The 14,293-nt window shown below is 50.7% G+C and overlaps 1 protein-coding gene across 1 annotated transcript in view; it reads right to left on the reverse strand.

The window, feature by feature from the left end:
- LOC142499804 (putative thioesterase PNKD) overlaps positions 1 to 14,293 on the reverse strand; it is a 51,242-nt gene that overhangs the window by 4,586 nt on the left and 32,363 nt on the right. The window contains exons 4-8 of the mRNA XM_075609682.1: positions 9,283 to 9,341; positions 6,603 to 6,695; positions 6,125 to 6,288; positions 1,331 to 1,417; positions 552 to 667 (exon numbers count right to left, since the gene is read on the reverse strand). Of these exons, the coding sequence (XP_075465797.1) occupies positions 552 to 667; positions 1,331 to 1,417; positions 6,125 to 6,288; positions 6,603 to 6,695; positions 9,283 to 9,341 (519 nt within the window). The remainder of the gene's footprint in view (positions 1 to 551; positions 668 to 1,330; positions 1,418 to 6,124; positions 6,289 to 6,602; positions 6,696 to 9,282; positions 9,342 to 14,293) is intronic.

Here is a 14,293-nt window from a genome sequence, read left to right on the forward strand (position 1 = left end):
TGCGTTAACCTGCGCCGGAGGTTAGATATATAATCTATGTATAATCGCCAAGTGGGCGAGCCTGGTTTGAGTCCCAGTGTCGGCTTTCCTTGTGGACTCGGCCAAATCACTTTATCTGTTTCGTGCCTCAGGTTTCAGGACGGGCAGCCATTGTGCCTGTAGAGCGCTGTGTAGAGCGCTGTGTACACAATCAGCGCTACATAATATTCTCTTATGAGTAACATGCATTGTAAACCGGCCCTCCAGGATAACCCAGACAACGAAGCAGCCGCACTGCACACAGTAACATCACTGGCTCGTGTCTGACGCTCTAACCCTTTGCGTTACCGGTGCTGCTGCCCTACTGGTGCAATGTAATCGGCATAACGGCGCATCAGTGACCACATGACCGCTCCTCAGAGTGACCGCGTGATCTTGGCGTACCTGCTCTGGTCATTCTGACGCAAACTCCCCCAGAAAAATTAGCCACTACATCATGGGGGGGGTGGCAGTCCAGTGGCTCCCAGAGCACTGAAAGGGTTAATACAGGTGGCACTGTCCCCTCTTCTCACCGTGCACTTCTTCTTCAGCCGGTGCTGCACGACCCACTGCAACTTCCTGTCCCGGACATCGTTATCAGGCTCCACTGCAGCAGCAAACGTCAGGTTGTCCGCAGCGTACTCGTGGCCTGGGGTGGGAAAAGCAGCGGGTCGGTACGTGGGGCGAGTAGGGGAAGCAGAGAGGCAAACTGACAAAACGTGTTGGGTGGACAATCCTTGCAGGTCCTGCTGCTGCATACATGGGCCAAATCCCGAAAATAGGACAGCAACTTTATTTGGTTAAGGAACCCTATAATTATACAGTGAAATTCTGCAGAACCCCAACCCTCTCTGATAGCGCGTCAGAGATCAGATCATTCAGTACCTAGAGTGCTACATTGAGGCAGGGATAGAAGTGAGTACCACTAATCTTTTTTTTTTTTATAACCATTTAAATGAATGGCAGTTAAGGAACACTGGGCTCATTCATGTAGAATGACAGGATTCCTCTCTCAGATCTCTGAGAGTTATCTTTCCTGGCAGAAGAAACACTGGATTCATTTAATGAGAGAGGGAGAGAGGAGAGAGAAACAGAAAGACAAGAAGGAAGGGTAAGGAATAAACACAGTGAAGTTAGACAGCGTGCGGTTAGTGAGAAAAGGCACAAACCGCGCTGCTGGCCCCTGCACTGTTGCAGTTACAGCCTCTTGCACATTTCCTTTATTGGCCTCTAGGTGTCAGCAGAGAAGTATTTCTTATAGTCCCTATGAGACAGGAGCATACAGATGCACACAGCTCCATCACATACATACCAGGCCAGAGCAGAGTGCTGTCACTGAAGGAGGCCACCGTGTCCAGTGAAGCAAGCATGGTGCCCGCTGACCCCTCGAACATCCTCCCTGCAGTGGGAAGCAAGACAAAAACAGTGCTCAGCAAATGCACTGCAGCAACACTGCCACAGGGGGGCAGGCAAGACACAGCCAGGCAGATGCAAGATTAACACTAGCAGAGTGATTGTATAGCAGGATGGATCAGCACCTACTGTACAGCACCACAGAGACTTTAAGGACTGAGCCACTGGTGCTGAAGCAGGGATATCATGAAAACCTGACCTGTTGGTGGCCCTTGAGGACTGGAGTTGGCCACTCCTGAACCAGAGTCTCTTGGGCGGGGTTGCACAGGGGGTGCCTAGATACCCCCGGGTGCATCAGACCCGCATGGTGTATCTTACGATGCAGCACTGGAGTTGGTGAAAGGTTGTGCATTGGATGTACAGTATTAGGAAATTTGCAACAATGTTAGCAAACACTGGGTTATTGTAACTGGAAATGTACATTTAGTAGTAATTAAAGATACTCACCAAGGTTATTGGCTTAATGAGAATTGTATTTTATTTTTACCATGTCTTAATGCATTCATTTTTATCCGATACTGGAGCAGCTTACCCGATTATATTAAGAAGGATTTATTTTTACAAGAATATAAAAAAGTTAAAAAAAAACCTCCACGTGCCTGGGCACGTCTGCGTTTGTGTGATATTTTCCAGCAGATGACAGGTCTGAGCACATACCTGTTTGCAGTCCACAGCATTAACAGCCTTGGGCCCTTTCATAAGACCTTCATTCAATCATTTGGGGTTCTAATGCTAAACACACTGCATTCTTGTTTATAACACTCCAGCCTCTCTATTGTGTATGGCGTGTCTGATTATGCCTTTCTACTGTACAAGTAGACATGAAAAAACAGGTGCTATTAAGTTATCACTGTGTATAGATTGTTCTACCTGTCAACATCAATCCTGGGATTTAGGAATAATTGGTTAACCTATTGTGTGCCTAACGAAATGGCTGCCCTCTAACGTTGTGCTGCAGCCGATACGTAACATTATATTACCAAGCGTAACACATTATTGTTACAGCTTACAGAGCAATACAGTCTGCGGTGTGGAACACAGCAACAGATCTGTTTGTGATACTTTGTTGCCAAAGGGCAGAGCTCACAATAGGTGGGTGTTAGAGCCTGGATTCAAATGAGGAAGTGGATAGGACTTTCTAAATGGTTGCCGTAGCAACCAAAGGATGATCAGTACATTAAACAAATTAAAAATGGCGTTAGGAGTTTAAAAAAAAAAAAAATCTAATATAAAAGAACTGATTTATTTTACAAAATCATATAGGATTTTTAATATCTTGCTGCTATAATACAACCGGCGGCTGATGGTGAATCACATACAGTGTTAAGAAGAATGTCCCGAGGAGGGATGCCTCGAAAGACTGATTCTGTTTATTCTAATGTAAACTTCTCTAATCCAATAAATGATCCTGTTTGGGGAAATTGTAGAAATAAATAACGCAGGACATGTCCGGACAAGGAGTACACGCTCTAAACCCGCTTCAGAGATGTGGTGATAATACACAGGAAATGAGAGCGCGCCAAGTACCCAGCGCTGCAGTCTCCCGGCTCTGTTTATTTAATAAGAATTTCATCGTTCGGCAGCAAAACATTCCGGAGTTATACTGCCCGGGAGAGAGTATCGGAGACCGCAAAACATACCGGAGTTATACTGCCCGGGAGAGAATATCGGAGACCGCAAAACATTCCGGAGTTATACTGCCCGGGAGAGAGTATCGGAGACCGCAAAACATTCCGGAGTTATACTGCCCGGGAGAGAATATCGGAGACCGCAAAACATTCCGGAGTTATACTGCCCGGGAGAGAATATCGGAGACCGCAAAACATTCCGGAGTTATACTGCCCGGGAGAGAGTATCGGAGACCGCAAAACATTCCGGAGTTATACTGCCCGGGAGAGAATATCGGAGACCGCAAAACATTCCGGAGTTATACTGCCTGGGAGAGAATATCGGAGACCGCAAAACATTCCGGAGTTATACTGCCCGGGAGAGAGTATCGGAGACCGCAAAACATTCCGGAGTTATACTGCCCGGGAGAGAATATCGGAGACCGCAAAACATTCCGGAGTTATACTGCCCGGGAGAGAGTATCGGAGACCGCAAAACATTCCGGAGTTATACTGCCCGGGAGAGAGTATCGGAGACCGCAAAACATTCCGGAGTTATACTGCCCGGGAGAGAAAATCAGGAGCAGCAAAACATTCCGGAGTTATACTGCCCGGGAGAGAGTATCAGAGACCGCAAAACATTCCGGAGTTATACTGCCCGGGAGAGAGTATCGGAGACCGCAAAACCTTCCGGAGTTATACTGCCCGGGAGAGAATATCGGAGACCACAAAACATTTCGGAGTTATACTGCCCGGGAGAGAATATCGGAGACCGCAAAACATTCCGGAGTTATACTGCCCGGGAGAGGATATCGGAGACCGCAAAACATTCCGGAGTTATACTGCCCGGGAGAGAATATCGGAGACCGCAAAACATTCCGGAGTTATACTGCCCGGGAGAGGAAATCGGAGACCGCAAAACCTTCCGGAGTTATACTGCCCGGGAGAGAATATCGGAGACCGCAAAACCTTCCGGAGTTATACTGCCCGGGAGAGAATATCGGAGACCGCAAAACATTCCGGAGTTATACTGCCCGGGAGAGAATATCGGAGACCGCAAAACATTCCGGAGTTATACTGCCCGGGAGAGAATATCAGAGACCGCAAAACATTCCGGAGTTATACTGCCCGGGAGAGAATATCGGAGACCGCAAAACCTTCCGGAGTTATACTGCCCGGGAGAGAAAATCGGAGACCGCAAAACATTCCGGAGTTATACTGCCCGGGAGAGAATATCGGAGACCACAAAACCTTCCGGAGTTATACTGCCCGGGAGAGAGTATCGGAGACCGCAAAACATTCCGGAGTTATACTGCCCGGGAGAGAATATCGGAGACCGCAAAACATTCCGGAGTTATACTGCCCGGGAGAGAATATCGGAGGCCGCAAAACATTCCGGAGTTATACTGCCCGGGAGAGAATATCGGAGACCGCAAAACATTCCGGAGTTATACTGCCCGGGAGAGGATATCGGAGACCGCAAAACATTCCGGAGTTATACTGCCCGGGAGAGAGTATCGGAGACCGCAAAACATTCCGGAGTTATACTGCCCGGGAGAGAATATCAGAGACCGCAAAACATTCCGGAGTTATACTGCCCGGGAGAGAATATCGGAGACCGCAAAACATTCCGGAGTTATACTGCCCGGGAGAGAATATCGGAGACCGCAAAACATTCCGGAGTTATACTGCCCGGGAGAGAATATCGGAGACCGCAAAACATTCCGGAGTTATACTGCCCGGGAGAGAATATCGGAGACCGCAAAACATTCCGGAGTTATACTGCCCGGGAGAGAATATCGGAGACCGCAAAACATTCCGGAGTTATACTGCCCAGGAGAGAGTATCAGAGACCGCAAAACATTCCGGAGTTATACTGCCCGGGAGAGGAAATCGGAGACCGCAAAACATTCCGGAGTTATACTGCCCGGGAGAGAATATCAGAGACCGCAAAACATTCCGGAGTTATACTGCCCGGGAGAGGAAATCGGAGACCGCAAAACATTCCGTAGTTATACTGCCCGGGAGAGAATATCGGAGACCGCAAAACATTCCGGAGTTATACTGCCCGGGAGAGAGTATCAGAGACCGCAAAACATTCCGGAGTTATACTGCCTGGGAGAGGAAATCGGAGACCACAAAACCTTCCGGAGTTATACTGCCCGGGAGAGGAAAGCGGAGGCGGCTAATAACCAAAATGTAAAGATTCTCCAACGAGTTCCGAGCTTTAGAGCTGTCTAGAACACCCATGGCCGGAATCTCGCTGCAGCGTCTCTGCCGGTCAGCCCCTGTGATATCTAGCCGCCAGTCGGTTTGCCGAGAATGTAAGCCCCTATCCTTACCCTCAAAGCCCTTAAAAACTCCCCTAACCCCCTACCCTAAAATTCCTACTCTTAACCCTATAAATCGGAGTTCTTGACCTAAAACCGCTAACCTTTATCCCTTGCTTTAAAACCCCTTGCCCTAAAACCCCTAACCTTAACCCCTTGCCCTAAAAAGCTTAAACCCTTAGCCTAAAACCCGTAAAGCTATCCCCTTATCATTTACCTTAGCGGCGAAAATGGCCGGTGGAGAGATGTCCCATTCCGGCGTCAAGAGGCCTCTCGAGTTTAGAACATTACAAACTTTTGATTACATCCCTGACCGCGCATGTCACGCCATTAACCCTTCGGTTGTCAAGAGGGGCGGCAGCACCAGCGTGGTGCCACGACGCCCCTGGAAAAATCACGTGACCGCGACGTCGTCACTTCCTCCGGGAAAACGGAAGAGTGGCTCCTTTTTCTCTCCATTCCCCTGCGTTTCGGATCTCCTCTGCAAAACAGGCACGACATGGGCAACACTCCCGAGGCCCCAGACCCCATCATGGCATAGTGACCACGTATCACCACACCCTACAAAAAGAACGTACTCCCCTCCAGGACCAGTGTGACTGCTAGAGATTTACCCTTGAGAATCCCTGCCCTAAGTGGCAGAGTCCTGCTGTATTACCAGGAAAGGCAAGAATCACTGTAGAAAACATGTAAGCGGTTATTCAAATGTTTCACTGAAAAAAAAAAATATGGGTTGTTCTCCCCTCCAATACTCACCGCAACCAGCCAGGAAGAGGAGATCCCCCGAAAAGAGGCAGTCTGGTCCGTCCCCAGACTTCCCGTCCAGCACGTAAATCATGTGACCGACCGTGTGTCCCGGGGTAAAGAACGCCTGAAACTGCAGCCTTCCGACCGTGACCTGATCCCTGTCCGAGAGCACGCTGCGGGGAGGAGGGGGTCCTCGTCAGTGACATACAGAGAGGGCACACGGCCGTGACATACAGGGAGGAGGGGCACACTATAAATAATTCCGCTTTATACAAATAGAAAAAGTCTATTCCCCTCCTGCCCACACCCCGCCCCATTCCCGATCATTTCATCATTATAAGCAGCGGCTCTCTGGTAAATTACTTGGACATGGTGACTGCACCAAGCAGCAAAATAAGGGTCAAACCTCAGATCCCCCACAAAAATAACGGTGACACACACACACGAAACGTGTTGCTTCCTCCCCCCTCAAAAAAACAGCACCCACTGTGTGAGCTCTGGGATGTCATCGTTGGCGCTCCCGTACACGCGGCAGGACTTGTAATGTCTCCTCAATGCCTTATTGCCTCCGCTGTGGTCCCTATGGAAAGAGCAAAGGATTATGGGTGTTACCCACGCACAGGTCTGAATGACACAGGTCTGAATGAAGTCTTGGTTGCTAAACGGGTCAGGGTTTTCCGTGCCAGGCAGTGGTCCGCCTCTCCGCAACACAAAACGCAGTTACCAATGAGTGGCTCAGTGAGTAAAAGACACTGACTGGCACTGAGAGTGTCAAGCAGGGGAATCTGGTTCAATTTCCTGTGTCGGCTCCTTGTGACCTTGGGCAAGTCACTTTATCTCCCTGTGCCTCAGGCACCAGAAACAGATTGTAAGCTCCACGGGGCAGGGACCTGTGCCTGCAAAATGTCTCTGTAAAGCGCTACGTATAACTAGCAGCGCTATACAAAAACATGCTATTATTATTTAAACTAGACCCCTCCAAAAAGACACACACGTAGGATATTGCTTGAACTGCACCCTGGGAAGGTGCGGGGAGATGAGGAAAGTTGCCCAAAATAACAAGAGTGGCCTGAATTAAACCTACAATTCCAGAGTGCGAGGAAACCGTTTCAGGCGAGGAGAATCCTGCGTGTGCAGCCAACAGAACCCAGACAAAGACTTTCTTCAAAGTGCAGGTCTCCTCTGGACAGAGGCACAAAGTACATCTCTACCCACAGGTTCATAATGACATTCTCCATTTAAAGTGACAGCCAAAACAGAGGAGAAACAAAGTTTCAGGTCCCATCACCCGATGAAAGGTCCATGTGGGAACTAAAACATTGTTTCTCCTCAGTACTTGGCTGTTACAAGTTCATTATGCAATTCCTCTTTTATTGTGAGTAGAGATGTACTTTGTACCTCTGTCCTAGAGGAGATCGGCACTTTGAGGAGTTCCTGAATTAAACCGGCTACATGCTGCACCTATTTAACAGAAACACTATGTGTTGGGCTCCTGTAAAACCAGCTGTACCCATCACACAGAGTATGTTTGTGTGAGGTTTCAGGACTTCCATAGGGTTCGCTTGGAAGCAACTGCGTCCAGCAGGAGAAGAGGAATAATGCACCTATTTCATACCCACAAAATGATGGAGGGTATGCTACAAGCTTATATATTCAGGACCAATCATGCCACTCTATGCCTCCACCTAGGATGGCATTTCTACCTGGTAATAAAGTAGAACATGTTTCAACAAATGTGATTATATATTGCAGCAGGCGGTTTTATGACATGCGCTCAGCCCATGTATTTGCCTGTTCGCCAACCTCAAGCTCATGAGATGAGCTTTTCAGCAGCACAAATCACGCAGAGCTACAGGACTTTCAGGTTCTACCTGTGTGAGAGGTTCACTCCATGGCACCATGCAGCAGGCAGACAAATAGTCATTATTAATATATCTGCAGCACATACTGCAATGTGCAGACAACCGTTCTTCTAGGGCAGGGGTTCCAACCTTTTATTGGCTAAGGAACCTTATAATTATATTGTTAAATTCTTCAGAGCCCCAACCCTCGCTAATAACGCGCCTGAGATCAGATGCATTGTAAGGAACCCCACCCCTCTCTAATAGCGTGCCTGAGATCAGATGCATTGTAAGGACCCCAAATCCTCTCTAATAGCGGGCCTGAGATCAGATGCATTGTAAGGAACCCCAACCCTCTCTAATAGCGCGTCTGAGATCAGATGCATTGTAAGGAACCCCAACCCTCTCTAATAGCGCGTCTGAGATCAGATGCATTGTAAGGAACCCCAACCCTCTCTAATAGCGCGTCTGAGATCAGATGCATTGTAAGGAACCCCAATCCTCTCTAATAGCGCGTCTGAGATCAGATGCATTGTAAGGAACCCCAACCCTCTCTAATAGCGCGTCTGAGATCAGATGCATTGTAAGGAACCCCAACCCTCTCTAATAGCGCGTCTGAGATCACATGCATTGTAAATTCTTCTGTATTTGGTACAATTTTCAAATGACCTGAACATTGCAGGGAACCCTGTAGGGAAGCCTGGGGAACCCAAGGATTCCTAGGAACACTGGTTAAAAAACACTGTCCTAGGGCAGTGCTGCCAAGTCCAGTCCTCCAGCCCCCTCCAACAAGTCGGGTTTTCGGGATATCCCAGCTTTAGCACAGGTGGCTCAGAGGCTCCGGTCTTTGACTGAGCCTTTTATTGAGCCACCTGTGCTGAAGCTGGGATATCCTGGGATAAGCTGGGAGGGGCTTGAGGACTGGAGTTGAGAACCCGTGTTCTACAGTACCCAATTATTTGCATTTACCCACCTTGTGTTCTTTCCCCCTGTAACATTGTAGCAGAACTTCCAGCACCGACACCTCCTTACACAGCCCTGCATTCACCACACCAACGCTTCCTTTCTACCTTCAGGTATGTTTGTAAGTATGAAGTCGGTCACCCAGCTCCAAGCTTAAATGCTCTTACACTATAATCTTATAGGACAGAAAGTTGCACTAAAAGCACAAACTATGAAGTCTTTAAAAGGTGCAACCGATATAGCAGCCTTGTTGTTTGTAAGCTTGCCTAGTTACCTCCTGTACGTGTGTGTGTTTGCCATTCGTTAGCATTGCCGCAGTGTGTTGTTGTAGCAAACTAACACAATGACACATGAAGAACTCACCAGTGTTTGTGGGTGCAGAGGATGGCTTCCAGGGTCACCCCTTCCCGCTCCACGCATGTCTGCAGGTTCAGGAAGGAAAATACAATGTTTAGCGCATGCACCTTCTCCATACTGCAAAGCACTCACATGACTTCGTTTGAATACAGTACGATTTCTGCTGTACAACCAGTGCCTGCCCTCAGGAGCTGGGATACGAGGCACAGGAGACCGTGTACTGAACAAGGGAACAGCGAATGAGGTCTCCAACCAGAGTCTCTGAATCCAGGTGTCAAATGATTTAACCCCTTCTCTGCCAGGTGGGGAAAATAAGGGGAAAAAAGGGGATGAACATAAACTCATTTTACCCTTTCCCCGTTCGCACCACGGATTCTTGGGACGTTCTGCCTCACTATTGAACATCTTGCTCTCCACTATTTGCACTCTTCCTTCTTCCTCTCTAATTTCTATTCATTCCCCTCTAATTCTTTACACCAGGGGCCACCATCAGGTCAGGTGTTCAGGGTATCCCTGCTTCAGCACAGGTGGCTCAGTCAAAGACGTTCATCTCCACATTAACATTTCCTCCTCGCTCTTCCAATCCCAGCTCAACCCTATTCCTTTTCTTCTCTCCTCCTGTATCCTATATTTCCCTATATCCTTTGCACCTGCTAAACACCGCTATCCCCTTTCCCTTATTTTTAGCTCTCCTCTTTCCACATCGACTGCTCCGCCCCCTTAGCCAGCGCGTTCCTTGCATCCACCTCTTCCCACATCGACTCTGCTCCGCCCCCTTACCCAGCGCGTTCCTTGCATCCACCTCTTCCCACATCGACTCTGCTCCGCCCCCTTACCCAGCGCGTTCCTTGCATCCACCTCTTCCCACATCGACTCTGCTCCGCCCCCTTACCCAGCGCATTCCTTGCATCCACCTCGACTCTGCTCCCTTACCCACCGCGTTCCTTGCATCCACCTCTTCCCACATCAACTCTGCTCCGCCCCCTTACCCAGCGCGTTCCTTGCATCTACCTCTTCCCACATAAACTCGGCTCCCTTACCCAGCGCGTTCCTTGCATCCACCTCTTCCCAGATCAACTCTGCCCCCTTACCCAACGCATTCCTTCCATCCACCTTTTCCCACATCAACTCTGCTCCGCCCCCTTACCCAGCGCATTCCTTGCATCCCCCTCTCCTCTTGCACCTACATGAAGGGGCGGCTCAGCGAACGGAATTGGACATTTGGTCACGGCTGTTTTGCCAATTTGCCGCTGGCTGGCCGCCGAGGGACCAATCACCGCGGCCTCGCTTATGTCGCCCGTTTCGCCAGTAAGTGAAGTTAACGAAGGTGGTTTAGTGGTTAGGGCAGGGTGTTAAGGAAAGGGGTTTGACGCTTGGGGTAAATGCGCAAAATGTCCGGGTCCAAATGTTCTAGACCGCTCAGCGAGTAAAGGCTCGGATAGCAAAACTACAGACCCTGGTTCAAATCCCAGTGTGGGCTCCTTGTGACCTTGGGCAAGTCACTTTATCTCCCTGTGCCTCAGGCACCAAAAACAGATTGTGATACAAAAAGAGGATGGCGGAGCACAGTTAGTAGTATGTCCAATGTGTACTGATGATCAATGTGGTGGAAGACACCTCTACAGGAGGCGGCAGTCTATGTGGCGGACTCCATATATTGGTGGTGTACAGGCAGTAATGTGTATGAGTGGGTGGGGGAAAAATAAGTAAATAAATAAAAAACTTACACGGCCTTGTGTAAGTTCTATCCCAATGGTCTCTAAGGCAAATTAAAACTAGGGGAATGCTAGGACAGTTAGTCCTATAACAGCCCTAGCATTCCCCTAGTTTTAATTTGCCTTAGAGACCATTGGTTTCTTCGTTTTATATTGCTTTTGTAATATATTTTGTTTTTAATTAATAAAGTTTAATCCCTTAGACCTTATAGTCTGCATTCGTCCATTGATTCAGTTTTCAGGAGGAATCCACGAGAAACATCAGAAGAGAAAAAGAAACCACTACAAGTGTGTACTCACACTGGCCCGTGTGAGTATTGAGCTATATTGTTTTTTATTCCCATCTACCCCGAATATTAGGCTGCATTAACATCACCATCTGCCAGATGTTCACAGACATCTGACACTTTGCATTAATCCCCCAATCGGAAACATCAAGATACCCTGATAAGAGGTCACTCACATTGGCCCGTGTGAGTGTTTTGTTTACACCATTGCATTGCAACGGTGTATTGTTATAGTGTTCCAATACCCTCCCTTACACTACAACTGCTACATATATGTATTGATTTTATCACCTTTTCATTTACACGAGGATAAACCCCCTGGAGGGAGAAAACAATCGAACGAAGAAAGCTGAAGGAATAAAGAAGAAGAGAAGCGACGACCGCAGACGTAAACACCATACAAAGAAGAAAACCAATCCAAAGAAACCTTGATGGGATAGAACTTACACAAGGCCGTGTAAGTTTTTTATTTATTTACTTATTTTTTCCCCACCCACTCATACACATTACTGCCTGTACACCACCAATATATGGAGTCCGCCACATAGACTGCCGCCTCCTGTAGAGGTGTCTTCCACCACATTGATCATCAGTACACACTGGACATACTACTAACTGTGCTCCGCCATCCTCTTTTTGTATCACATTGCCAATAAGGGTCCTGGATAGATCCTGCGGGGGTTCTGAGTCACAGTAGGACAACTTGAGAACATTTCTTCCAGGCTGTATTACATTTCTTTTTATATCTTATACTATATTAGTGAAAGCACTGTATGCCTGCATGCATGCATGCATGCCTGCCTGGATGTCCGGTGTCCCTAGGGGCAATCTCATTGGTCCCTTGGCCCGCCCGCCCCCGCACACCTCTCATTGGCCTCACACACACACACCACCCCCTTGGCCCGCCCCCCACACCTCTCATTGGCCTGAGGCGGAGTGACGGGCCAAAGGTACACACACACACACACACACACACACACACACACACACCTCTCCCCCTCCCCGCTCCAAATCACCTCTCCCCGCTCCAAATCACCTCTCCCCCCTCCCCGCTCCAAATCACCTCTCCCCCCTCCCCGCTCCAAATCACCTCTCCCCCTCCCCAGCGGCATCACCTCTCCCCCTCCCCGCTCCAAATCACCTCTCCCCCCTCCCCGCTCCAAATCACCTCCCCCTCCCCAGCGGCATCATCTCTCCCCCTCCCCAGCGGCGCTCAAACTGAACTCTCCCCCTCCCCAGCGGCATCACCTCTCCCCGCTCCAAATCACCTCTCCCGTACCCCCGGCGGGGGAACAGGCAGCTGCCACGCGGCGCGTAAGATGGCGGACCCCCTTCCTCCCTCGCGGCGCCGAGTCAGACGGTGGCGGCGCCCGGAAGTACAGGTAGGTGTCGCTCCCTCACCTCCGGCGCCAAACGGAACTGAGAAAGGGCGCATCAACAGAGACGCGTGTGTGTGTGTGTGTGTGTGTGTGTCACTGTCCCCCCTCCTGTCCACTGTCCGTCCCCACACCCTCCTGTCCACTGTCCGTCCCCACACCCTCCTGTCCACTGTCCGTCCCTCCCCTCTGGGGAACACGGAGAAAGAGGGAGAGAGAAGGGAGCGGGAAATTTTACTCACGGGCAACGCCAGGTCTCTCTCCCCCTCGCCGCTACAACTCACCTCTCTCCCTCTCCGCCGCCGCTCCAACTGGAACAGATGGCGGCGCCCGGAAGGACCCCCTTCCTCCCTCGCGGCGCCCAGTGAGAAGATGGCGGCGCCCGGAACTACAGGTAGGTGTCGCGTGTGTCGCTTCCCCCCCCCTCCTTCTCTCCCCCCCCCTCCTTCTCTCCCCCCCCCCTCTCTCCCCCCCCCTCTCTCCCCCCCTCCTCACCCCCCCTCCTCACCCCCCCTCCTCCCCACCTACCTCCCAGAGCACGCTCTCTACGGCTCAACATCCCCGAGGAGCAGGAGGAGGGCGGCAGGGACTTAATGCTGCTAGGTGAGGAAATGCAAGGGGAGGAATCCATGCCTTTGACGCCCCCCCCCTGCCTTTGACGCCCCCCCCCTGCCTTTGACGCCACCCCCCCTGCCTTTGACGCCACCCTCCCCTCTCCCTTTGACGCCCCCTCCCTTTGATGCCCCCCCCTCCCTTTGACGCCCCCCCCCCTCCCTTTGACGCCCCCCCCCGCCTTTGACGCCCCCCCTGCCTTTGACGCCCCCCCCTGCCTTTGACGCCCCCCCCCTGCCTTTGACGCCCCCCCCCTGCCTTTGACGCCCCCCCCCCTGCCTTTGACGCCCCCCCCCCTGCCTTTGACGCCCCCCCCCCTGCCTTTGACGCCTCCCCTCCCCTGACTCCCCTCCCCGGCGCTCCCCTCACATCACCTCCCACACACTGACTGACACACACAACTTACTGACACACTGACGCGCGCACACACACTGACTGACACACACACACTGACTGACACACACACACTGACTGACACACACACACACACTGACTGACACACACTGACTGACACACACACACACTGACACACACACACACTGACACACACACACACACACACACACACACACACACACTGACTGACACACACACCGACTGACACACACACACCGACTGACACACACACACCGACTGACACACACACACCGACTGACACACACACACCGACTGACACACACACACCGACTGACACACACACACCGACTGACACACACACACCGACTGACACACACACACCGACTGACACACACACACCGACTGACACACACACACCGACTGACACACACACACCGACTGACACACACACCGACTGACGCGCGCACACTGACTGCCGCACGCACACTGACTGCCGCACGCGCACACACACCCCCACACACACACACTGACTGCCGCACGCGCACACACACTGACTGACTGCCGCACGCACACACTGACTGACGCGCACACAAACCCTGACTGACGCGCACACGCACACACTGACTGAGGCACACACTGACTGTGTGTGCGTCAGTCAGTCTGTGTGTGT

Source organism: Ascaphus truei, chromosome 7, assembly GCF_040206685.1.
Source record: "Ascaphus truei isolate aAscTru1 chromosome 7, aAscTru1.hap1, whole genome shotgun sequence".
Lineage (NCBI taxonomy): Eukaryota > Metazoa > Chordata > Amphibia > Anura > Ascaphidae > Ascaphus > Ascaphus truei.